This window comes from Sardina pilchardus, chromosome 18 (assembly GCF_963854185.1).
Source record: "Sardina pilchardus chromosome 18, fSarPil1.1, whole genome shotgun sequence".
NCBI lineage: Eukaryota > Metazoa > Chordata > Actinopteri > Clupeiformes > Clupeidae > Sardina > Sardina pilchardus.
Window position 1 is genome coordinate 9,384,512 of NC_085011.1, and position 27,500 is coordinate 9,412,011.

General features: G+C 46.0%; 1 protein-coding gene across 15 annotated transcripts in view; it reads right to left on the reverse strand.

Moving 5' to 3' along the window:
• The window catches only part of LOC134063546 (neurexin-1a-like), a 277,854-nt gene that overhangs the window by 141,119 nt on the left and 109,235 nt on the right, over positions 1-27,500 (reverse strand). For all 15 annotated transcript variants that reach the window (XM_062519113.1, XM_062519112.1, XM_062519108.1 and 12 more), the window contains 7 exons: positions 23,496-23,699; positions 20,269-20,295; positions 10,676-10,798; positions 9,385-9,766; positions 7,239-7,429; positions 5,944-6,117; positions 1,148-1,267 (listed from right to left, as the gene is read on the reverse strand). In XM_062519113.1, coding sequence (XP_062375097.1) covers positions 1,148-1,267; positions 5,944-6,117; positions 7,239-7,429; positions 9,385-9,766; positions 10,676-10,798; positions 20,269-20,295; positions 23,496-23,699 — 1,221 coding nt within the window. The remainder of the gene's footprint in view (positions 1-1,147; positions 1,268-5,943; positions 6,118-7,238; positions 7,430-9,384; positions 9,767-10,675; positions 10,799-20,268; positions 20,296-23,495; positions 23,700-27,500) is intronic.

Here is a 27,500-nt window from a genome sequence, read left to right on the forward strand (position 1 = left end):
ACATCAAACCGTCAAATGTCATCCTTTCGGCACGGACAGGTCACCGAGAGAAGTTCTTCAAATCTCACACAAGCTGAAAATTTGTCAGTGTCTCACACAGGGGATTTTTCTTACCTTTCGATGTTCCAAATTCTTGAGTTCAGAAATATATTTCAACTCAAAAATGTAAAGTGTCAGAGCAATATGAAATAGAGTATGATAAATGCAGCATGTTCATTCAATTTTTGTGAGTGAGTGGGATGGTGTGTATGTATATAAGAGTATGTGTGTGTGTGTGTGTGTGTGTGTGTGTGTTTTCCCAAACATCAGAAAAAAATGAGCAAAAACACCAAAGCACTTTGAGCTTCTCTTTCGTCTCATCATTTTTGTATCATTGCCTGTGATAGGTCTTACACACTCTGGCAGATGGCAAGCTGACACCTCACTACTTCAGTAGACCTCAGTCTTTCTTTTTTTCCCCCTGTAATATAAGATGCCTACAGTTTTAACTTAAGCAGTGAGAAGCCTGAATCCTTCAAGCTGAATCATCAGTGTCACATCGGCACGCTTGAATGAACCGAGCAGCAGTCAAATGCTGTGAGGTGCTTTGGGGTTGGATTGTCTGGGTGCAGGATTTTGCATGAGCTTAAGTGAACACAGGTTTGGGACGTTTTGCCTGAGGGCGAGCACTTCCACAACTTCCCTCAATGTCCCACAGTCTGGAGTGTGTGAAACTACACATCTGGTGTGGAGCCACACTTCCAGGGAAAAGGAGAGAGAGAATGGGTGTGTTTGTGTGTCCATGTGTGTGCGTCTGTGTGCGTGTGTGTGTGTGTGTGTGTGTGTGTGTGTGTGTGTGTGTGTGTGTGTGTGTGTGTGTGTGTGTGTGTGTGTGTGTGAGAGAGTATGCAAGTATGTTTCTATACCTGTGAGTGTGCATGTACATACAGTATGTGTGTGTGTGTGTTTGTGTGTGTGTGTGTGTGTGTGTGTACTGTATGTGTGTATGCACTGTATGTGTGTGTATGCTTCTATACCTGTGAGTGTGTGTGTGTCTGTGTGTGCATGACAGTGTGTGTGTACTGTATGTGTGTGTACAGTATGTGTGCATGAAAGAGACAGAGAGCGAGTGAAAAGAACTGAAAGCCAGAAGAGAGCGTTGACTCACCGTCGCTGCAGAGTGGTCCTCCGTACGACGTCATGCTGCAGTCACAGGTGAAGCCCTCCCACTGCTGGAGACACACGCCCTGGTTAGCACAGGAGTCCTCCTGGCACGTGGTGCTGGGGCCTGCACATGCAGACAGGACAGTGGGACAGAGAGAGAGAGAGAGAGAGAGAGAGAGAGAGAGAGATAAAGAGAGATATAGAGATAGAGAGAGAGAGAGAGAGAGAGAGAGGAGAGACAGAGACAGAGACAGAGACAGAGACAGAGACAAAGACAAAGACAGAGACAGAGAGAGAGAGAGAGAGAGATAGAGAGAGAGAGAGAGAGAGAGAGAGAGAGAGAGAGAGAGAGAGAGATAGATAAAGAGAGATATGGAGATAGAGAGAGAGGGAGAGAGGGAAAAGGAGAGGGGTAGGAAAAAAAAAAAGGGAAATAGAACAGGGTGGCAGAAATATATGTTTACTTTGGCTTCAAATGTCTGTTCTCTTGTACAGTATATTGCATTGGGCTTGCATTGCATATATTGCTCTGTGGCTCGGGGTTTAAAAGACTGTTTATGTTTATGTTAGCTGAGTTTACTCAGTTGTTCGCCCGTTTCATTTATGACTGTGTCCAGTGACTTTGAATGAGACAGCAGAAGAGATGGGAGATTCAAAAACACTTACATTGTTGAACAATAACAGGCCCAGTCCATACACCACAAAACAGGTATGGCGAACATACACATAAACAAGGAGGCCATTTACCCAGCAGTTCACAACATAAGGTAATACGGTAATGTGTCTTTAGCTTAGCCACATCCAATACCAGAGTAGCTTAACCGAGCTTGCATGCTATCACAGCAAATGCAGGCGTTCTGTTTGTGTGTGTGCTTTTTTTCCTCCTTTCCGTTTCTCTTCATTGTCTTCCAGTGAAGCTCAAGCATAATGGCATCTTACAGTACATCCACTCATGAAAACAAAAAAGCACGTGAAAGGATCAGACAACACACTCATTCACACACACACACACACACACACACACACACACACACACAAACACAAAAAGAGAACAGAATTCACACATACATTACAGTAAAGAATAGTGGGAGAACAACCACTGTGTACTCATGCAGCTTTTCTGGGACTACAGAAAAAACACATTCAAATGTAGATTTCAAGTTTAAACACTGTAAGACTTCTTAGAGCAACACCGTTATACAAACGTTTAAGCTGCATTTATAATTGTTTTATGGCACTTTTAGATTTGTTTTATTCCTACTGTATGCTCTATAGTCTGAGGGAACTAGTCCCAACACAAAGGGGGGAAATAAACCCTTGAGTGTTTTGATTTTAAACACTGACCCAGAGTCCAGAAATCAATGAGAATACGGAAGGTCTCACCATTAGGCTAAAAGAGAGAAAGAGGTAAGTATTTGATCTCCTTTTGGAAAAAAAAAACGTTGTCAGTGAGATTGCAGAGAGTGAGAGAGAGAGAGAGAGAGAGTCAGAGAAAGAGGAAAAGAAAGATATTAGATTCAATAGCACAGTTTTTGGGGATGTGTGTGTTAAGCATCCATTTACGTACAGTACGCAAGTAGATTAGTGTGTACTGTATGTGTGCGTGTGTGTGTGTGTGTGTGTGTGTGTTTGTGAGAAGGCAGATGTGTGTGCGTGTGTGAGTGTGTGTGTGTGTGTGTGTGCGTGTGTATGTGGGTGTGTGTGTGTGTGTGTGTGTGTGTGGTCTGTTGCATGACAACGAAAGCAAAAGAGAAAGAGAGCGGGAGAGAACAAAAGGCAGAGAATGTGTTTAGAAGTCTGTTTATGACAAGTTAGGAGTCTGTCAGTCCGTCCGATCATCTGTCCTTTGACAATGAGGAGATGCCAGTGAAATGAGGGGGAGTTAGTATGGATGCTCACTCTCCTAATTAGACTGCCCTAAACCACATTACAGCTACAGTATCACATTTATAAAAACACTATGATGACTTATCGTTATCAACAATATTAATATGTTTATTATCTTTGTTAAGGGTTACTGAACGTGAATTAAAATATCTACATAGTTTATGTATCTGGGAGTTTAAACAGGCATGTTTAGCAGTAGCCTAGTTATCACTATACTCATCAGACTCAGTACATTAGTTTAGAGATGTTTATTATATCGTATTATGCTTCTGTATTTAAATCACTGCATAGTGGGGTTGCAAAACATATGCAGTAACATCATGCGTAGAAACATTAAAAGAGTTTATGTATATAAATTAATGAAGTTTATGTTCAAGTCTAGTTATAACAAAGTTATTACATAAAGTTTAACTGATTTAATTTCCATTTAAATGATCGTTTACAAGTTAGCAAGTTACCTACATCCTATTTTATGTTTATTCATCAAGCCTCTGGTTTTATAGTCACATATATTTACATAATCTCCATTTAAAAGACAGCATGCAGCTGGTCACATATAATTTCCTACAGGGGGGAGAATGAGCCATGTAAACAAGCATGCGTTCAAAGAATGGCAGGTGTGGAGAGAGAGATAAAGAAAGAGAGAAAGAGAGGAAGAGAGAGAGAGGAAGAAAGAGAGCGTGATTAACACTGAGTGACGCTGAATGGCTGAACTGAAGTGAGACGGATGACACAGGTGATGGCAAGACCGCAATCAAATCTGCCCCACGTTCGGTGAAACAAGCCACGCCACCCGCGGTATGCTGTGTGCTTGTGTGTGGGGGGGTGGGTGGGGCAGGGGGGGGGGGGGGGGGGGGGAGGCGCTCAACCCGTATGAGGCGAAGAACGTTCGAAGCCGCCGTTGAGCTTTGGACGGTGAGGTTTACGGTGATGGCTATGGTGACAGGGGGAGAGGATGCAGAGGGACGTTTAAGAAGGATGGGGGTGGGGTGGGGTGGAGTGGGGGGGTGACAAGGGTTGGGGGTCAGACTCTATTGCAAACAAACAAAGCTATCTACCTTGCAAGTCAGCTTTCATCAATGCAACTTTGTCGGCAAAAAAACAACAAAAAAAGGAAAAGGCAAGAAATACACCAGATGTTAGTAAAGCAGTTCAAATGTTAGCGGCTGTATTTATACCACAGACACAAAGGCTGGAGGAGACATAGAGACAGATGAGACAGACAGAACTCGGGAGATGAGAGAAGAAGAGAGAGATAGAAAGCAAGAGAAAGGGAGAGATGGAGGAAGAGGGTGATAGAGAGGGAGAGGAGATGAAAGCAAAAGCCAGGGTTGCAAACAGAGAGAAGGTTGGAAAAAAGAGGACGAAAGATGTAGTCGTGTAGTCGTGATGTAACGCCATGGGCCATGTATGTGTGACTTCCCTCCTGTGGGGTAGAAACCTTGCAAATAACATACAGAACACAATCAAACAAAACACTTGTGCATTCACACACATAAACACACACACACACACACACACACACACACACACACACGTAACCAAACAGACACACACACACAAAAACACACCCCTCCTCCCCTTTTCATATCTTGATTGGCACCCAGATAGAACTTGCACTCTCCGTGGCTCGTAACGTTTGCCACGGTAACAAACGGATGACTCAGAGGACTCCGACTGAATGCTCGAGGACACAAGACCAATGCGAGGATTTGCGCACTGTCTCCTTGTGTAACCGCCAGAGCAGCAGGGGAGTTGACTGTGACGTGTAAAATTAACCCGCAGTGAGGGGAGGAAAAAAGGAAAAACACAGACTAAATCAAATATTTATTTCTGCATGAGGCGTAAACATTATACTGGCCAAATGGATTCCGTGGACGCAACAACAAAAAAAATAAAGCCATCCATTATTCACGAGGCTTGCTCCTGGCAAACAGTTGGCTCTACAGAGCATGCATTTATCGGGAGCGGAGGGGTTTGGAGGGGTTGAGGGGTGTGTGTGTGTGTGTGTGTGTGTGTGTGGGGGGGGGGGGGGGGGGTTGAGAAATAACTCTAACAATACAAATAATCCCGCTAGTGTAATCTGATTATGGTAAACTGGAAAGCAAGTGGGGGAGATAGAGGAGCAGCGGCAGCTCCTGAGCATCCCCAAAGGCTCACAGCCTGCAGCGCTGTTACATTACACCCTGGGCTACTGGGGCTAATGCATGTGTGTGTGTGTGTGTGTGTGTGTGTGTGTGTGTGTGTGTGTGTGTTTCTGTGTGTGTCTTTCTCTGTGTGTGTGTCCTTCTTTGTGTATTTGAGTGTGTGTGTATTTATGTATGTATATGTGTGTGTGTGTGTGTGTGTGTGTGTGTGTGAGTGTGCAGCGTGCGTGTGTGCACACATGGTTATGTATTTATGTATTTATCTCAAGAGCCCTTGTATCTGGTTGCTTACACAGATAATGACAAGAGTAAGCAAATAGGGCATGCCATGGAATACCCAGCTAATCATTTTTACTGCATCCGGCAAATGGTACGTAACATCTTTTTACATCCAATTTGTGTTTCTGTTGCTATAATAGAGAAGTACAATGGGGGTTCACATTGTGAAAGACAGAAAGTGTTGCACAGAAGCTATTTTCTTTATTTTTTCCCCCACAGTGGAGATATCATTTTGTCCAAAAAACACATGAATAGAATTCTAAATCAGATCCACTGCAACATCTAAAGGTTTGATGTCAAGGACAAACAAGGCAAATGTGTTGTCCTATAAGGACTACAAAGGCACACCAATGACATTTGACTTCAGATCCCATGCTTCCAGCTCTTCCTGCTCCCATTCACAGGTGAAGCTGCAAACTTTCGGTAACAGCTGTTATAGACAGACATGCACAAAAGTCCCCCCCCCCCCCCACCAGATGGAGCTCACCTTCACAGCCCCTCTCAATGGTGCCCACGCAGGCCAGGGCGTCGGACAGGAGGTCGGGGAGCCGTCCGTTCAGGTCCACGGAGGCCAGGCAGCCCTGGAAGCCCTCCTTGGCGTGGACCAGCTTGGGCAGCTCCTTGTACATCTCCTTGGCAACGCCACCGACGTACAAGTCGCCTGCAGACAGACCAGAGGAGGAGCAGAGGGGGCAGTTGAGGTGCGCGGGTCAGTGTGAACGTGAGCTACTGGACGAGTGCTGGTGTAGCTGTCCGCAGTCTATCCAGTGCAGCAATGGGGCTCAGAGGCTGATGTGGGGCCCATGTACGAAGATGATATTGTATTGATTTACTATTGTAGGAAGGCCCTCTCATATCAATCTATCTGCCTTTTATAAGTCATCATGTCATCAAAATGAGCCATTATTTTTAAGGAAAAAACAATTACATTGTCTTGCTGTATTTACAGTAATATTTGTCTTGTACCCTAAGTTGACTTAATCTATTTCAAAAGGTGTTGTAACTATTGCACATGTAAGTAATACATAAACTAACCTACAGTAAACTAACCAACCAATGTTTAATAATTTGTCTGGTCCTACAATTAGGCTACAAACACAATCTAACTTTTGTTTTATCACTACACAACTCATAGGCTATACCAATGGTACAATACCACAACTTAGAAAAAAGCTACCAGAGTAAGCTGAGCTGATGGTCAGTTTACTAGTAGCTCAGAAGGATGTCAGCTGTAAGATGGAAATTAATAGTGGATCTAAATTATGATTGTCTGGTCCCTTCAAATATCTCTCCTGTGCCCCTGGTCTTAACCTCAGGGTGTCAGTATAGTCTCGGTCTTGGTAACATCAGAATGCATCACAGCCATAGACCTACAGCTCTGGCGCGCACGGAACACCACTGCCCCCTTGTGGAAGTACACATGAGTAGCACTCAAGTCCCAGTACACTGTTACTGTTATCAGAGGAATGTACATATTTGACTGGGAGGGATGCTGACTATGGAATGGATTAGTCCCTAATCTGCTATGGATAGCTCTCCAAGAATAATTGCCTTCCACTTCAGGGATGCAGGACAAACATGGAGACGTCTGAAGGGAAGAGGGGATTTATTTTCTCTCTTTAATGCCCATCCATTTGGAAGGATGTGTGCTACACTCCAGAAGGGTAAATACATCAGCTCCAGTGACTTCTAGTCAGAATGCCTTTTCAAAAAGCTTGATAAACAAACCATCTGGATGGTCTGGCCCTTGGCTTGGAGTTATAGCCTGCTAGGTTCTGTTACCTTTCAGATCCAGGTTCTTGGCCCCAGAGGTGGTCTGGGTGGTGATTTTGGTGTCGATCTTGACCGTGTGCAAGTTATTGGTGTCTCGGGAGATCATGACGTTGTGCCAGTGGTTGTCGTTGAGCGGCTTGTTGGAGTTTCCCTTGATGAGGTGGGCACCATTACCCAGGTCTGACACATAGTGCAGATAGCTAGACACAAGAGCAGAGAGCATACATACACTTAACAACAAGTGAAATACCTACATATAAACTCAGTGTTTCTAACACCGCTAAAAGACTCCAAGTGCTTAAGTGTTTACCCCACTAATACCAGTCTTTGGTATTATTTGCCCTCAATGGTGCCTTCCAGGCAGCGCTGCCTTCAAGGCACTACTCCCCTCAGTTTAGGGGTAGGATGAGGGTTGAGGGGGTTAGGGTTAGGAATAGGGTAAAGGTAGTGCTTTTTAGTCTGTGCTGCCTGGAAGGTGCCGTTGGGGGCAAAAAACACCATTGAGCGCTGCAGTTGGGGATTTATCCACGTAGGTTATGACTCTAGATCACACGTAGGTTCTGACTCTAGATTAGCTAGACTCTGGTCGAGTCTGGTCAGACACCACCCAACGTCAGGCAAGGCAAAGCGTGTCTAGTTGTAGTCCCACTGCGTCATTAGGTAAAGAGAGGCATCCGGACAGCGTGCTATTTCAATATTGGAAAGATCACCGCGACACAATCAAATGTCACAGAGCAGGGCGAATCCATTTTCCTCAGATGAAATGCAACCAATTACCTTTGGGCTAAATCATCTGTGCTGCATTAATGTCTTTTAAAGCGATTAGCTTATGACCCACGCCTTAAAAAATTGTTTGCCCTGGGTGGGTAAAATGAAAAAAAAAGAACCTTCCACTGTTAAAAAAAAATGGTTATTTTCATTTCAGGTAATCAGTACACCCACATAATACCTTTACACAAAAATGGGTTAAGTGCAGTTCTTCCCCTTGGAGTCTAATTTAATTGTGGATATCAAAAACACGGCAAGATTCATTTCCTTTTTATATTAGGTACCGTCCTTCAGGCATTCCAAGAACACATATTACAAAAACACAGGCCCCCTGTACACACACACACACAGACCTACCGAAGCAAAAAATATTGTACGTGAACATAACTCACAGTCACCCTGTTTTTCACACCTTTCCCAACAATGAAGTTAAGCAATTTTTCCAAAAGACAGCGCAAGACCCTTTATGTTGCATGGGAAGCAGTTGGGGCCATATGGCTAAGGTACAGATCGTTGGTTCTCTCCGGGTAAGAGCCACTAAAACTGACCGATGGGCACAATCAAGCTATTTAGCTGTGGAGCGCCGATGGCTTTGTGCTCTACAGTGCAGCTCAATGGCTGTGCCGAATCCCCTTGAGTGTGCTAGCTCAGGGGCGGCACTCGCAATGCATCTAGCAGTGTAAACATTAGGCTGGGTTTATTGTCTGGAATCAGACCTTAAAGTTCATGCGTTGTGAAACAAATAGTGATTAAAAAACATTTATTTAAGGGATCAGGATAAGGCCTGAGAATCTAAAGGATTTTTAGCAAAACTTCACCAGATTTTTCACTTGTGTTATCACTCTGTAAAACTTACATACATCTTACATACATACTTATATTGTTTGAATGTATGCAGCACTAAGAATATTCTTGCCATATGTCCTGCTATTCATCACACAAGTATCTGATTGAGTTATGTGATTTTCATGAACATTCAGAGTGACTCAGGACCTTCACAGAAAGTCTCCACTCCATTTTTTCTGCCATCACTTTTCATTCATTTATGTGTTCCATTTTCTCATTTGAGGACTGGGTAGACTGACTTATTTTACATAACACTTGATGTGTCTATCGTTGCTTAAATCAAATTATAAGATCACAATATGTGTGAGTTCAGAAATCAGTTCTAGAAAGTCTGTGTCCTTTACTGCTCTGTAGACTGCTCACCCTAAATCACATGATGACAATGTAAAGGTGAAGGGTTTTTAGTATGTACAGTAGTAACCATTTGTATCCTTAAGCAGAATTAAAAAAAACAAAAAAAACAAATGGACGTCCCAGGTGTCAGTGCTAACTGCTGTCCCATAAGCTTTGTGCCATGGCACCTGTCCGTGCCCTCACTCACCCCTTGACCAGCTCCACCACGATGAAGTCGTTGCCGTCGCCGCTGTTGAAGAGGATGAGGCCGTCGGACGACGTGGTCTTGAACTGGAAGAAGAGGTGCATGGTGTAGTAGGCCTGCAGCGTGGACAGCGCCACGTAGCTGGAGCGCGACTTGAAGGTGATGGGGTCGGCGATGATGTTCTTGAAGCCGATCATGGCGTTGAGCTCGCAGTAGTCGATGTCGCCGTTCTTGCACAGGTCGATGTAGGCCATGCCGTTGAACAGCAGGCTCTGCAGGTGCCCGATGAAGTTGGAGGGCGGCAGCGCCACGAAGCGCTTCTCCGTCAGGATGCCCGTCTCGATGTTGTGGAACTCCAGCTGCGTGTGTTGGCCGGCCATGAGGCCTTGTGTGCAGGAAGGAGGTGGAGGGAGGTGGAGTGGAGTGGAGTGGAGTGGGGTGGAGGGAGAGGACAGAGGAGGAAGTTAATTACTCCTCGCGCCCCAAACGCAGAGATAACTGTGTCACTCCTTAAAACTGTCCAGCCATGGCTACTTCACGCCTGTTGTGAGCCAATTATTTTAAGCTATCTGCTAAAAGCTTTCATTTGAAGCAGTTTAATGAGAGTCCACACAAATGCACGCGCACACACACACACACACACACACACACACACACACAAACACACACACACACACAGAACCAACATCCTGTTTCATGCAGAGCTGCACACTCTCACTAACAACCATCAACAGACACCATTTCCACCAGCACACTTACAAAGGCAGGAAGATGGCCACATTACATAAAACAGCCATCTCACTCTTGCAGGTGTAAAATGACCAGAGCCTTCTATGCCAGTGGTACATGTCCTCTCTCTAGACCGCTGGCCCTTAGGGAGGCTGTGCCTTACCTGGATGCTTTATTTAGGCTGGCTACAACCCAAATCCCATTGACAGAGATAGGAGGGAGAGAAAGACAGAGAGAGAGAAAGAGAGCAAGAGAAAGAGAGAGAGAGACAGGGAGAGAGAGAGGGAGACAGAGAGAGAGAAACAGAGAGAGACAGAGAGAGACAGAGAGAGAAAGAGAGAGAGAGAGAGAGAGAGAGAGAGAGAGAGAGAGAGAGAGAGGGAGGCAACAAATTGAGGAGAAGGTGAACATAACAGGACCATAAAGCAAATGGATGAACAGAGAGAGAAATGGTGGAAAAATTCAAGAGCAGAAAAGGTGAAAAAAGAGTTGGGGAATCAGAGAGAGAGAGAAAAGGAGAGAGGGAGGCAGAAAGAGAGAGGCATGATGGTGATGAAATGGATACCTTCTGCAGGAGGCAAATCATCCACTGACAGCATCAAAGACTTTCCTCTGCGCATCACACGCACTGTGTGCCATTCATTATCGTTCAGATTCTGACCGGCCGTAAGAGTCTCGGGCCCTTTGCCTGCAGAACACCCCAAACAAGGGTTAACACATACACACACATACTGGCATACACACACATACGCACTCACACAAGCACGCACACAAGCACACGCACGCACACAAGCACACACGCACGCATACAAGCACACACACGCACACACTCATCCAGTCAAACATACACACATGACTAGCATAAGAGAGAAACACAAAGACAGTTTAAACACAAGCCATTTTGGAGAGAAACAAAAAGAAGAGAATGCAGTTTAAGACAAAAGAGGCAAGTTAATGCATTCCAGCAGTAAATCATTACTGCTAAAGCAGCACCCCTTATCTACAATGCAGCAATAGCAACATCTCCATCAGGACGAGAACATGAACACATAAATCAGAATGCATTAAAAGACATAACTTCTCAGAAAGCGGGCTCATCTCCCACATTCCGTTACCATTTCCCAAGGATAATAGCTCCGCTTCGCGTCAAGGTCCTGTTTGCCCTGTCAAGTCGGGATTCATTTTCCGATAATGACTAGTGGGCAATACATTATTCCTTACCTAATCACCATTTCTGTGTCATTATGACTTGACTAGAATATATGATAGGCATAGGACCAACACCTTACCAAGACTTACCATAACAGCATCAGATAATTGACACTCTATATTACAATATATGAAGTAAATGTCAAAACAAGTAGCCCACTACGTGGTTATGATGAGCTCTTAGTACTAAAGTATGCTAATGACAACTTTATTCAGCGTACCACTAGATGGCAGCAGATCTCCACTATGACTTTCAGGGATCATGACTAGGGAGGGCTTTGAAAGCATCGTTGTGTGCAGCCTGCATAGATTGCTCCAAATTGCTTATTCATAGCACGGGAATTGCAAAGCATTGTGTTTCCTCATTGTCAGACATATGAATTGTAAATGATATTTGAAACAGTAATGACGATTCTCGCCACGACTGAAAATGAGGGGGGGGGGGGCTTGTCTTCTGCATGGCCACATACTTGCTCCCTGAAACGAAGCGCAAGGCATCAGTTGTTGGGTGATGAGTCTGTCACGTAACTGGCAGAGGAGAGCAAATACGGATTGTGATTTTGTTTTTTGGGGGTGGGGGTCGGAGAGGGAGGTTCTTGCAATTTCAGTCAATGTTTTCCTGTCAGTCTAAAGCTTGCCTGCCTGCTCAGTAGTTCACACAAACAACAGGGGGAAAAAAACAAAACAAAACAAACACAGAAGGCTTCATACAGCAGATTTTCCTTTCTCACCCTTTTACTAGTGGTCTCTGGTGAAGGAGGTCTTTCACAATCACAGGCTCTTAAACACAACCACACAAGCACTCCTATGAATGGCTTTTAATGTCAGTATTTCTCAGCAATACTGTTGACGATAACCATCAATCATGTATGACACTCTACGGACCTTTCAGACTATTTTTACAGCCTTTGAATAGTTAATAATTAATAGCTAAAACTGTAATGACGACTTTGCATTTGTGCGTATGTGTGTGTGTATTTGTGCATATGTGCGTGTGTGTGCGTGTGTGTGTTTGCATGTGTGTGTGTGTGTCTACCATGATCTCATCGGGCAGACAAGCAGACAGCGACGATGCTGGGTTGAGTGTGTGTCTGTGTGTCTGTGTGGGCGTGAATGTCTGTGGATTGGGCAGCGGTGATGTCACGGTGTGTGTGTGTGAGTGCATGCGTACATCTGTGTGTGTGTGAGTGTGTGTGTGTGTGTCCTGGAGAGAGCGGGAGTCTGGCCCCTCCATCAGAGCGCAGCAGCGCAGAAAATGAGACAGGAACGAAACGGGGCCCCGGGGCCGTGAACCTGACATGAAAAGCCATTTACAGCTCCCCCGGGGGGACACCCCCCACACAGGAGGAGAGAGAGAGAGAGGGAGAGAGAGAGAGAGAGAGAGAGGGAGAGAGAGAGAGGGAGGGAGAGGAAGGGAGAGAGAGAGAGGGAAAGACGCCCACGAAGGGGAGCAGTCGCTGCTAAACACCACTCAGGACAGCAACTTTGTCTCCATTGTAACACGAGGAGGATAAGGGTGTCAAGATCCGGCTTTGTTTTCTTTCTCATTGTATTCTCTCTCTCTCTCCCTCTCTCTCTCTCTCTCTCTTCCTCTCTCAGTCTCTCTATCTCTCTCTCTCTGTGGGAGTTTGTCACTGTGGGTGCACTTTGTACTCTCAACTGTCACAGTACTGGAGTGCTAGCAGGTTTGCACCAGCCCTGCACCAGCCGTGCCATCCCATAATTAGCATCGCACGTCCCCAGCTTTGTGTGTCTACTTGATTAATATTCATATTTCGGTTCCTATATTGCGATTCTTGGCTGACTCATTTGCTAAGTATCACGGAGACACATGTCAAGGCTCATGACGTCTCCTGTCAGCGATATCAACTCAACCAACGTGAGTGGAGCCACTGAACCGCCATGATTGCGTCGTAGGCAGTGGCAGTGCCACAGAAACATGCCACATCACATCAAAGTGCCAGAGAGCGGAGACGCATCAAGCCCACACGAAACACTGAATCAATGACTCCCGACGCACGCAGACGCGCAAATGATCCCGTTCCATCTGGCAGAAAACAAATAGCACCTCCACACAAGGGAACAACGGAGAGAGAGAGAGAGAGAGAGAGAGAGATGGCGGGAGAGGTGGAGAGAGAAAGACGGAGGGAGAGATGAAGAGGGAGACAGAGAGAGAGAGAGGGAGAGATGGAGAGAGAAACAGAGGGAGAGATGAAGAGGGAGACAGAGAGAGAGACGGGAGGAGAGATGGAGAGAGAAAAATGGAGGGAGAGATGAAGAGAGAGACAGAGCGAGAGACGGAGGGAGAGATGGAGAGAGAGAGTGATAAAAGGAACGGAATCCCCTGAGAGAGAGGATGTTGAGAGGAGAAATACCAAGAACGATGGAAAGACAAGAACAGAAGCCAAGAAAGACAGGAAGAGGCCCAAAAAGAAAGTACAGGCATAAGAAAGGGACACGGGAGGCAGCTGTGATAAGGAAAGGTATTAAAAAGAAAGAGAATCAAAGCTGGAGAGAAGGACACACCAAAAGGGAAAAAAGACGGAAAAAAAAGCGTCCAAAAACGTGAAAGACAGTAGACGAGTGCCGAGACAGTAGAACACGACAGCAGAAAGACACACATCAGCCTCTCTAGCATATTTTGCCGTCGTTCTTGTTCTTGTTGTTGTTTATGTGTGTCAAAAGTGTCGCAGAACGATGACAAAATAAATAAAACCCAGGACAAAAGCTGTCAGCCTCTTTTGGCAGTGTGTCTGGCGGGGGCCTTTAACGTCTCACACGGGCGGTTCATAGAGGGCCAAGTTCACTCCAGTGAAGTGCATCCGCAGCTATTTACTTTCGCCTCTCGCCTCTGTCATTTCCAAGAGCAAATGCCATACGTATGCAAATCCCTGAGTCGCCGGGATACGCGCACAATCTCAGAGGCTCGCATTTGCTTGGTAAGCAATAAACAAGTGGGCTGCTTAAGGACCAAATATGTGCCCGGGGATTTTTTAAAAAAAAATTAAAAAAATAAAAAGGCCACCTAGATAATAAAATGGACTCCTTCTACATGAGAGGCCATGTGAACTCCATTTGGGATTCTGGCCTCAAAACTGTCTGCTGAAAAAAACTAAATAAAAAGGGAGGACATTATGGTTGGGAGTCTTTTGAAATGCATTCTTTTCTGCTAGAGATAAGGCCTTGGCTTGGCGGGAAGTGTTCTGCCACATAATTACTTCAGGTCATCCACCTCCAGGGCTGGTAGAACTATATGTTGTGATTGATTTCTCCCTGCTTCTTTCATAGCCACTTGCTTATTGCCAGACCCAGCAGAGGCACGGCAGAGTATCTTCATCTTCAACCGAGCAAGGATGAGATGTGATTATGAAGTAATAATGGCCACTTGCTAGGTGACCATATGAGGTCATAATGGGCTCTTTGCTAGGTCATCATGTGAGCATTGCCATCACACTCTGACTCACCCGAGAGCGATGGGACGGAGATGAAATGAAGGTCTGACCTTAGAGTGGAACCACCAGCAGATGAAATACTCATACAGTGCTTTAGCCACAGATGCACAAGACTGGTTGGAAACTCAACTGTGTGTGTGCTGTTCTAGTTTTAAAAATAAACAAATAAACAAAAAAAACCTCTGTCTTTTTACCTTTTGCCAGTAGCATTAACTTATATATCTAAATGCCAAATGTATATTCCACATTATTTTACAATTACATATCTAGTCATGGCTATGCTTTTCCCCCCCTCTATACTGTAGCATCGCACTAAATGAGAAGAGCAATACAATATGGCAGGAGTGAGAGTAATGTTGGTACAAGGATAATATGGCTGTGGTTCTGCCGGAGGTAACCACAGCCGTGGGTATATCCTTTACCTTTTTGCTTTTATACAGTACAACAGTTCCACTTACAACATCAGGTGGAGCTTAAAGACATCAAATTGTGTTTTCTGTTATTTATCTAGATTTTCGTACGTTCAGTTACAATCGATAATCTTGGCATCTACTGTTGCCAAGCAACGGAAATGTGACAACAGCCAACTTGAATGAAAGGCTTTATGTGCACAATGATTTGTATCACTTGTCCTCACATTACATGTCAATCTGAACATTTATCCTACTCCACTTTCCCAATAAATAACTGTTCAAGTGTGACATTATGGAATAGCTGGTCTCTCACTTTGAATAACTAGAATGTTCGCCTCAGACAATTTGATGCAAAATGTGGAGCGATTACAAATGGCTGTGCTGGATGGAGGAGACCCAGTGGGGCTATCCTGGGATACTGCCACTGATGAAAGTCTCTAGTCCAATCAGGTATTAATAAATAGCTTGACCTGACCTCTCTGTTGTAAGGGCTAAGACGTACAGTACAAGCCTTACAAGCCAAGCCTTGATGCCTTGGGTCTTCTTTTTCTTCTGCTTTAAACACGCTGCATAAACAATTGCTTTTGTGTGCCTGTGTTTGTATGTAAAGTGCCAGTGTGAGTGTCTGCACTTGTGAGTGTTGGGTGTTACATGAATATCATAGTTAGTAACATATGAAGAGGAACCTTTAAGAGTGTCAAGCCCTTGGACGGCAAGATGTCACAACCACATTGATAAATAAATGCATGCACACACAGTGGGAGAGAGAGAGAGAGAAATGGAATACAAGCAGCCATCCATCCACAGTATATATTTTTAGAAATGTTGTCACTCTGCTTGTTAACAGTGTTTAAGTCGAAGTGGCAGTGTTTTCTTCAGGCAGCACAGGGGACGCCCCAGGGATCCCAGGGCCCTAATTGACAGTGATGTGCTCTTTAAGTCAGTGCAGCGATTTCTCTCCTGCCCAGCTGACCAGGATTGCACAGCCTGACAAAGTAAATTAATTAAGGTCTGCAAAACACAGAGGCCAAAACTTTTTCTTTTTTTCTAAATGAAGCACTGGCTTTAAGGAATTTAAGGAATTAAGACAGCATTTTCCTTTTGTGTTAATGTACTGAAACTGAATGTGAAACAAAAGGGTTGTCATAAAAAAAATCCCACAGAGTGCTGCAAGCTCAATGTTTAAGATTGAATCAGAGAATTTGCATTGGGCTAAATGATGGACTATCAGCCCATGAATTGTGGTGTCATTTTGGAGCTAGGTGACAGAATAATGTTCGTGAAGAAGATGAAAGATACAAAATTTCCCCAGAGGGGAAACAGTCTTTCTCTCTTCTTTCCATTCTTCCTGTACCTGGCATGCATTCTCTGGTATAAATTCCCAATAAAAAGAATCTGTGCTGCAAATGTGTTGCAAAGCTCTGGTGCCTACTGCCTTTAAAAATAGCACTGTTTCACAAGACAGCACCGTGATGAACACCTCGTGTTTACTACTCAAAATACCGTAGGGCAACAGGGTGCTCAAGTCTACCATTAAAATTGAACCATTTTACCACAAAATCAGTCCTTTGCTGTTTAAGTGTATGTGTGTGTATGTGTGTGTGTGTGTGTGTGTGTGCGTGTGTGCGTGTGTGTGCGTGTGTGTGTGTGTGTGTGTGTGTGTGTGTGTGTGTGCGTGTGTCTGTGCGTGTGTGTGTGTGTGTGTGTGTCTGTATGTGTGTGTATTTGTTTATGTACATTTTATCTCAAGCCATCTGTCCACAAGTGTCCCCCGTGCCTATTCCAAATGGGATAATGTGAGTTGATGTGAATTGATAAGCAGCAAAGCCTTCTCTCCATTTTTCTAAGCAGACTGTGGAAAAGGTGTACAATTTGGATAAACATTCATCAAATTTCGTTCAGCTCTTTGTCCCTAAGAAATGACACCTTCGCCAAACGATTGTCGATTTCTCCGTGCACACTCTGTGCAGCATCTGGTTTAACTAATCTGGTTGATAAATCTGGCGTCAATTAAAGGACAACTTAGAATTCGCCGGAACAGGTTTGGTGACTAAGCGTCGAATATTCCACAGCTGTTTTATTGTGAACAAGGAGAGAGAAAGAAAGAAAGACTGAAAGAAAGAACGGAAGAAAGAAAGAAAGAAAGAAAGAAGGAAAAAAAGAAAAAAAGAAAGACGCTCAGAGGAAAAAGATATGAGGAAGAAAACAAGTGAAAAGGGTAAATTATGCAGAAAATTGAACAGAGATGCATGCATGTTTGCGGCTCTAATTGGTGCGTCACTCATTGAAAAACAGAGTGAATCATGAGTGACCTCTGAGCAGCCATCACTTATTCATCTGTATAATAAATCATGGATGCTGAAGAGAGAGCTTTTGTTCCCAAATACCGTTGTGCAACCCAGTGGAACAGCTCCACAGCCACACACAGACACACAGACACACAGACACACAGACAGACACACACAGACACACACACACACACACGAATGATTTCTCTTTTGCCCTCTTCTGGTTACCTGGCATCTGGCTCTTCCTTTTTCCCCCATTTCATCACCTCTCCTCTTTTCTCATTCTCTCCTGTATTCGTTCAGCCTGTTTTCTTCACCCTCCTCTCTACACGCCTCTCTAGTGCAGGCATGCAAACTGGTCAGGGGTGAAAAAGGTGATTTGATTGTCTGCCCCCCCCCGTCCCCCCGCCCCCCCTCCACCCGCCACCACCATCCCTTTTCTCTCCTTTCTCCCAGCCTCTCTTCTGCTCATCATTTCTCTGCTCTCCTCTTCTCCTCTCTTCTCCCCCTGCTCTCCTCTCTTCTATCCCATGCCCGTTGCTGCTCGAGCAGACAGGTTAATGGGAATAATAAAATCACACTCCGTATTTCTCCGAGTCGCGAAAAGCCTCATCAATTTCCGCGCGGCGCCACCGAGGACTGAACGAGGGGGGGAGAAGGAGGAGAGGGGCGCGGCGGAGGGGGTCAGGGAGGGGCGGGGAGGGGAGGGGGACGTCAGGGGGAGGGCGAAATCGTGCGTGGCTAAAACACCTCTGTTTCTGAAGCGTGCCTTTGACATCATTCTGTTTGATTTCGGGGGACGTCAAGGTTTGTTAATTATAAACTCCGGGGCGTGACGGATCGTCAGTTAGGGCTAACATCGGGACTTGTCATTAACCTGATAGCGGACGACTTCGATACGGCTCTGGCGCGGGGCTGGCCCACAGTCCACGCGAGGGCAGCTCGGGTGGAGAAAGTCTCTGAACTCAAATCAAAACACGCAGCTAAGTGCTGATAGGCTAGCCTGGATGCCAGACCGAAGTTTAGCCCCGCCTCCATTCTTTTTCTGCAGGGAACTTCGGTCTGGCACTGCTCCGTTCAGCTGCTACTATTCGAGATACACTTCGGCTCGGACCAATCACATTTCACAGGGCGGGCTTTACGTGATGATTGACATATGAACAGCAGTGACGTTCACGGCTGCATGTGTCCTCGTTCAACGAGTTGGCTGTGAGACCATGTTCGCTTAGGTTGATTTTGATTGCAACAGAAACGCTATGGCTATGAATGCATAATTTGTTCATGCAGTTTGGCCTTTCGTTTATCTTAGCTATTGAAACGGAGGTTTTATCACGGATTCGCACAACTATTTCTGAACACTTAGACCAATGAGGATATGTGGGAAAACTTCAGTTTCACTTTCACCCAGTTAAAGGGATAGTTCGGGTTTTAAGACAAGAAGTTATATGGGTTACCCGTCAGCAACGTTGTGCATCAGCACTGACTTACCCCGCAACAGCGTCCTGTGAGCCGAGATCCAGCCGGTTTTTGATGCTGAAGAAAGTAGTCCGGCAAGTTTCTGGGGTCACGAAAGTAAAGTGTTTTTCCTCTCAAAACCATATGCGTTCAAAAGAGTGATATATTTGCACCACAAAAACGTTGTCCAGGAAAAATTCAAACCTCGTTATCACTTAATTATTTTTCGTGATTCCTATCACTGCGCGCTACTGACAGCTGGACAACGTTTTTGTGGTGCAAATATATCACTGTGTTGAACGCATATGGTTTTGAGAAGAAAAACACTTTACTTTCGTGACCCCAGAAACTTGCTGAAGAAAATAGTCCGGCATCAAAAACGATCAAAAACCGGCTGGATCTCGGCTCACAGGACGCTGTCGGGGGGTAAGTCAGTGCTGATGCACAACGTTGCTGACAGGGAACCCATATAACTTTGTGTCTTAAAATCCGAACTATCCCTTTAAAACAGCATGTTTGGGTGATGTTGTTCCCGTTTGTTTAAAAATGTTTGTTTGCTCCTTGGGTTAACGACACACTTCCCCAGCTGTTCATTGCATACAGTTTGAAGGAATTATTTTTAAAAACGAAGGAGGATGTTTTCCATAGCCTACCCTGCTACATATTTCTGTCTTAGATTTTGCAGATACTGACAGCCAATAACTTGTTCTGTTTGGTTTGGTCTATCCAATGAGTGCAGAGCTATCCCCCCCGCACTGTATCGGTTGAATCACGCCCCATAATCGCAGCTGAATGGAGCAGTTTCAGACTCTTATTCTGATAAGAATTGAGTATGACGTCGTCAGGCTACTGATAGGCCTCTATATCCACAGACTCTATGGTATATTGCTGAAGCGTGATGGGACACCTACTGTACACCCAAGACCGTTTGTGGGGACAAAACTGAGCTTGAACCAACACATTGATTTCTGTAATAATTCCTAAAGAGGTTTTTTTGCCACAGAAACGGCAAACTGAACTACAGTAGTGCGTTTTTACATTGTACTGTATGTACTGTAAATGTACATCATTATGAATGATGTGATTCAGAGAGCGATTTATAATTACAATAACCTCACTATAAACCTCATCAGTAAAAGTTAAAAACAAAATGAACAAATTAATAAATGAACCAAAACAAAAACTCAAAACATCATATCACATGTCATTTGAAGAGCATCAACCTTCATTTCAGTGGCAAATCAACAACAATAGAGAGAAGAGAGAGAGTAGAGACAGTAGAGAAAGAGAGAGAGAGTGAGAAGAAAGAGAAGAAGAAGAAAAATGTGAACATTCACTTACTGGTGGTACAGTTAATCCTGTCACAGTCTAGATAGGGAAGAATAGATGAGATGTAAAATTCAGCCTTCAAGGTTACAGCTGCAGACATCCATAACAGCACACAGCCCACCCCTCTGGGGACGAGCACACGACCTCCACCTCCCCGCCTTCATGCTCCCCTCCATGCCCCCCCTCCACTCTCCTCTCCTTCAGCCTCCACTACCCCTGGCAAGGCAGCCGCTCTGGGGGCCGGGGGCAGAGATAACGCACCCCGACTCACTACAAAGAGCCAGGCTGCGCTGCTAACACCTAGGCTAGAGGTACAGTAGATGCTAGGTGTGTGTGTGTGTGTGTGTGTGTGTGTGTGTGTGTGTGTGTGTGTGTGTGTGTGTGTGTGTGTGCTGTTACTGATCTGTGGGATTAGAAGGGCAGTTTGAGTGAGATGTAAGATACATGGGGCTGGACAGTATTTTTGAGCCAATAAGACTCTGTGGTGGGTAGATTGAGTCGGTAGACTTAAAATTTCCATCACAGGGGAGATTAATTATACAAAATTACAGCTTTTGTCTTGGCTGAGCTTATTGTAGCATATAACAACTGTGATGACCATTTGCATTCCACATACGCTTTTTTCTAGGAGTGAGCGAGTGTCTCTGATTTGTTTTCGAGTAATCTGGGCAAGTGACATGTGGACTGAGAGAGCATGAAGGCTTGGACTTGGACAAGCTGGGCCACTTGGCAGGCATGCTGGGTCTGTCGGACTGGGCAACTCTTAAGAACTCACTCAAATACGCCATGCCTGGACTGTCTTAGCGCTCGTGAGAGAGAGGATTTCACATCTGACGAAATTTGAAAGTGTTGACTAAATTACTCTCACAGTGGGAGACAGTGTCCTCTCGCCGCACGCATGGCACATTTGGTGGAACGCTTATCACAGCACCACACGTTGAACCATTATAACTGTTGTTTTGTAATAAGCAGTGGCCATTCTATTCCACACAACAGCCAATTTGTGTATGTTATTGCTTTATCAGTGAAATGAAACCAATATGTATTTTTGGAAAGACAGCCCAAATGTAGATGGAGGCTGATGTTGGTGGCACTACTGCTTCAATAAGAATTGCAAAGATTGGATAGTAACTTTTATATTCCACATTAGCCTTGAGCTGATGCAACCAGAAAACAGTGATACATCATCCACAGTTGAAGTCTCTAAACTTGAATCATTGATAAGGGTGTGCGTGCTGCCCCTTGAGCAATGAAAACCAAACAAATCAAAGGGCAAGCATATGCTGTCCTGAGATTGTGTGTGTTTGTGTGTGTGTGTGTTTGTGTGTGTGTGTGTGTGTGTGTGTGTGACCCTGACTGGTGCTGTGAAGCTTTGGAACAATGGCTTGACCCAGCATCCCTTCCCATGTGGCCCACCTGCCGTGCGCCGTCAACCACAGCAGAAAAGTGGTCGCAGACAGCCAAAGACCACAGTGACCCGCCCTTACTGGGAATGCTCTGCTTTGGGGGATCGGTGGGGAAGAGGAACAGGGGCATCAACTGAGGAGGGGTGGATACGAAGAGGTGGAATAATAACTGGACAATAGGGGGAAAAAACGGTTCCTCTGGAAAATAAAACTGAATTGAGAATTTGAGCTTATCGCCGGCAGACATCGACGGTTACCTTGGTTATCTGGCATCTTGAGTGGCATATGTGACTGTGCCAGCAGTTCACCGCAGACAGAAGTTAAGTCTAACCCCTGCTTTTGAACACACGGTTTAATACGTTTATTTTGAGGACTTGCTTTATCTTCAAACCAAATTAAAAAGGAGGATAGGAGAGGATACTTGCTAGTCAGGAAACGCTGTATAAAACTGCATAAATGCACACACACACACACACACACACACACACACAGACACACACACGCACACAGACATACAGGCATATACACACACACACACACACACACACACACACACACACACACACACACACACACACACACACACACACACACACACACACACACACACACACTTTCTTCCTTACCTCCTTTACCTCTACTACAGTAATCTGAACAAAATCACAGGCACAGCTGAAAGGATGTAGAAATGCATTTCATCCCCTGATAAATATTTATAACGCCGCGTCGCTCCTATTTCTTCCCTCTCTCCATCCATGGCTAACTTTAATTGTCGGGGGCCTTGTGCATAGTACACGAGCAGCAGTCGGGGTTTGCTTCCCAGTAAGTGCTGTGCTCTTTAGGGACCGCCGTCTGACCCATTTGGGCAGATAGCAGGAGAACAAGGGACAGCGACGGGGGGGGACTCTGTCTGGAACAGGAGCGGAGCAGCAAACTTGATCCTGGGCCTTTGCGCAAGCCAGCAGGAGCTGCTCGACCCGGAGGAGCTAAAAGGGAGGGTTGGGTGTCTGAAGGGACAAGTGGTTATAGCACTGTGATGCGTGGATGGGAAGAAGCAGAACTCAAGTGGGGGGGGGGGTAAGAATAAGAAATAAGAGTAAGAAATATCCGAAAAGCAAAAACTTCAGGGAAGTAGTGGGACACTTGCGTAGGTTGGGGCCGGAGGTCGCGGAGAGCCGAACGAGGCAAAGAGAGAGAGAGAGAGAGGGAGAGAGGGAGAGAGAGAGATAGAGAGAGAGAGCGAACGAGCGAGTGAGCGAGAGCATTCCCCGTGGGGTAAAGGGCAACGGCGTGCTCGTCTGGCAGTGAGCGAAGAGTCGCAGACTTCAGGGCATTGAAGGGCTCGGCTACACCATCCCCCTCTAGATCAGTGCAAACAGAGTCGGAGCTGGAGCGGTGGGTGTGGGCTCAGCTTGAGGTGCAGTCGTGTTTGGACAGAGCAAATTGTCTCCAATGTTCAACTTTAGGTGCCTTGCATTGGTGTTTAACTTTATATTACTTTTTTATGTGTGTTTAACACTATGTGAGGAATCTGTGTGCCTTCGATATACTTTACTACACGGTGACTAAAAATGTTCTGACCAAAGTAAGTGGAGGTCAGATATCTCATGCATAAGGTTAACTATATTTCTAGTAGTCTGTGAATGTGTGCTTGCATATATTATGACAAACGGATGCTCTGGTGTTGGCTTCAGGCTAACTATGTGTGTGTGTGTGTGTGTGTGTGTGTGTGACCTGCACCTCAGGATGTGATGGCGGTAAGTGAGACTGAGCGTGCGTGTCAGTGTGTGTGTGTGTGTACACATGTGGGCCGGCGGTGCACCGGCGCGGTACCTAGGTTGACGGTGAGCCGGATGCGGCCCGTGTTGAGCTCCAGCCGCAGGGTGTCGCCGGAGTCGCGCGAGGTGGTGGCCATCAGCAGCCCGTAGGCGCGCTGGGAGCGGAAGCGCAGCGACACGTCCTCCGCCTCCGTGTGCATGGCCACCGGCAGCTGGATCTTCATGAACTTGCTGCCGTCGTAGCTCAGGACCGTGGCCTCTGTGGAGGGGTCAGAGAGAGAGGGAGGGAGAGAGAGAGAGAGAGAGAGAGAGAGAGAGAGGGGGGGGGGGAGAGAGAGGGGGGGGGAGAGAGAGAGAGGGGGGGAGAGGGAGAGAGAGAGAGAGAGAGAGAGAGAGAGAGAGAGAGAGGGGGGAGAGAGAGAGAGAGAGAAAGAGAGGGAGAGAGAGAGGGAGAGAGAGAGGGAGAGAGAGAGGGGGGGAGAGAGAGAGAGAGGGGGGGAGAGGGAGAGAGAGAGAGAAAGAGAGAGAGAGAGAGAGAGAGAGAAAGAGAGGGAGAGAGAGGGGGAAGAGAGAGAGAGAGAGAAAATGTGAGAGAAGGCAGGGGGTAAATCTCACTTGAAGCACACTAGGGTCTCAATATTACTTTTTCATATCATTGTATTCCATTCACTCGGGGTTGTATAAAGCCTTTCATAAATATTTCATTGACCGCTTCTCCGTCCGTGACAGATGACGCTTATTTAAATGGTGATAAAATGGGGAATCGTGGGAAGATCCCGGTCATCCATCTGCATTGGCAACTGCTGCCAGCAAGAGAGAGCAAAGATGTTGGTTGTGTGTGTGTGTGTGTGTGTGTGTGTGTGTGTGTGTGTGTGTGTGTGTGTGTGTGTGTGTGTGTGTGTGTGTGTGTGTGTGTGTGTGTGTGTGTGTGTGTGTGTGTGTGTGTGGGTTTGTGTGTGTGTGTGTTTCGTTCACCAAATGCAACATATCCACCATTTCTCCCCAGCATCTGGCCACCCTACCGCCACAATTTATTCATGAACTCCTCACAGTGCTTCCTGTGAGCCGGTGGCTCCGACTGTACAGTCAGCAGCGGCAGCAGCAGCAATGTTTCTGCCATGATGTGAACAACACTGACTCATAAAGAAATAAAAAAGATTGATGTGCGCTTTGACATCAAACCTTTGCATCTCTTTTCATTTTTTTCCCCCATCATCAGTATGTCAGCCTATGACTGTACCAGACTACAGTCATGAGGAGCAGGATGAGGTGGAAACACAGGTGTTTGGGCATGAAGTCTCTCCACACTGAGTCACAGTCATGACTCCGGGGGAAAGAAAGGTTTCAGCTACTAACCCAACCCCCCCCCCCCCCAAAAAAAAACACACACACACACACACACACACACAACCCCCCAGCCCCTGAGTCCCTCTCCATGTTCATATGGCATATTTATGCCGTACCCTTGAGCTGTCAGCCACCCACATTCCCACAATCCTCTGCTCTTCTCTGCCCCGGTCCTCTGGGTCCCGTGCGGTACGGTACGTGGGCTACATTGTCAGCACTACGCCATGGCAGAGAAGCGCCGGAGAAGAAAGCTGAAAGTGTGCTAATAATTGGAGCTGCAAAAAGGGGTGAACTACAGTTTCTCTCTCAGAGTCGGGGAGGAGGAGACAGTTCATTATTCCCCATTGTTTCATTTGATGTGCGCTGACAAAGCCAGGTAGGGCTAAAACAGGCAGTCTGGGCTTTTTTTTATTATTCCAAACAGGGGAATGGCTTCTTTTTTTTTCAAGGCACAGTCTGTGTATTTCATCAACTCTGTTCTCACAAATACACACAGACATAAAGACACACACGTACACAAACACACTCACACACACGCACAGAGATGCATACACACACACACACACACACACACACACACACACACACACACACACACAGACACACACACACACACACACACTTTCTTCCTGGCTGGAACAGCCTTCAGTTAACGCTGAAGGTTAGAGTAGTGTCTTCACCTCCCAACCCTCTGACGCATGAAGGAGAAAGCCCTGCAATGGTGAAAAGTCATAGCACAGAGGGATCTGCTTGCTCACTTATGTATAATGTTGGAAATAAACGAGGGAAGTTCATGTGTCATACACATGCAATATTCAGTCTGAGAGCCAGACACCGCCGGACAATCAATACACACCGACCTTGCCCTGTCTCAAAACTATACGGCAACGGTAAAATAATCTCAATATGGCCATGGTTAATATGACGCAGAGAACTCTTTGGTGCCGTTTACAAACAGAGCAGCATAAAAAAAAAAACTGCTGCTGACATCGATATGGGATGAGCCGAGTCGAGACCGAGATCTCGAGATCTGCGGGGCTCTTCACGGAATGGGCTCTTGTGAAATAGAAGCTGCTCGCCTGCGACGTCCGCAGAATGGACAATCGGAGAGAAACGTGCATGCAGCAGCACGTCCAGAGACCATCGAATGAGGCAGACGAATTCCGGGCGGCAGGTGTGATAGAGAGAGAGAGAGAGAAAGAGAGAGAGAGATAGAGAGAGAGAGACAGAGAGAGAATCAAAGTCAAATGCAATTCTATTTGGTCTTAAACAGAGACTACACGTATAAGCTAGCACCCCAACTGACACACATTCAAGATCAAAACCTGAGAACCACACTGACAATGTACAGACTCGCAAACACAGCCTGGCCATAGGAATGTACAGACTCGCAAACACAGCCTGGCCATAGGAATGTACAGACTCGCAAACACAGCCTGGCCATAGGAGTGGGAAGGCACAGACAAAGATGGCTGCCTAAAGACACAAGACTGTGCCACTACTGTGACCTAAACACAGTAGAAACAGAGATACACTTCCTGACACAGTGCATTTGTGCCCCCGCCCCCCACCTTTTCTGATGTATTTGACCCAAATGCTTTGGCGGTACTGTACAACGTCATGGTCATGCTAATAAAGCTTCATCTCATTGGGCTAAAGGGGACGGATGGGTGCAGTGATGGGGGGAGAGGGAGAGAGAGAGAGAGAGAGAGAGAGAGAGAGAGAGAGAGAGAGAGAGAGAGAGAGAGAGAGAGATGGATCAGGAGAGCATGTTGAGGTGATTGGGAGCCGGGGCTCAGACATGGGCACCATCACAACAGGCTGGTCTCAGGGATGGGCAAATGAGATAGGGCAAGAGACAGGGAGAGACCAGAGGAAGAGAGAGAGCAAAAGAACAGGCACTCAATCCTTCCCCCCAGAGGCCACTTTCTCTCGCCACATCCCTCTCTCTCCCTCTCTCTCTCCATCTCTCTCTCTCTCACTTCTCTCCCTCGCATTCTCTCTCTCTCTCTCTCTCTCTCTCTCTCTCTCTCTCTCTCTCTTGTTCTGGCCATGCCTCAGGTGATAAACGAGCTCGCACCTGCCGGCTCAGACCAGTGGTGCCTGATGAAGGAGCTCGTTTGGAGACCGCTCCCAAAAAAGCCAAAACAAACAGACCATGGGTAAACAGACACAACAACATCTCCAAAAAGTTTGTTTACACATAAATAATAACACAAAAAAAAGAGCATACACACCAACAAACAGCATAGCTCACTTCACCACGCAGCAGGGAAGGTGTCAGTACAAAAGGCTCATTTGTTCGGCACGCAAGACACCTCGAGCCTGGAAGTGCTGCACTGGCCCAAGCAGCAGGGAGCCCGCAGACGTCCCCCCCCCCTTTCATCTCAATGACTCGGGCTCAGAGTGGAAGGCAAATCACTCTCAACAGCCACAATGCTTAATTGTGTCACCGGATACCGACTCTCATGCATTTCTCTCTCCCTCTCTCTCTCTTTTTTTCTCTGACTCTCCCTCTCTCCACACACAGACACAGAGACACACAGACACACACACACACACACACACACACACACACACACACACACAGACACACACACAGACACACACACACACACAGACACACGGGTGGCTGAAGATTAGTAATAGCTGGATGGTGGCTAGGACTTGGCCCGCCAGTAATTGAACGGGCAGGAAAAAAAAAAGATGCTGA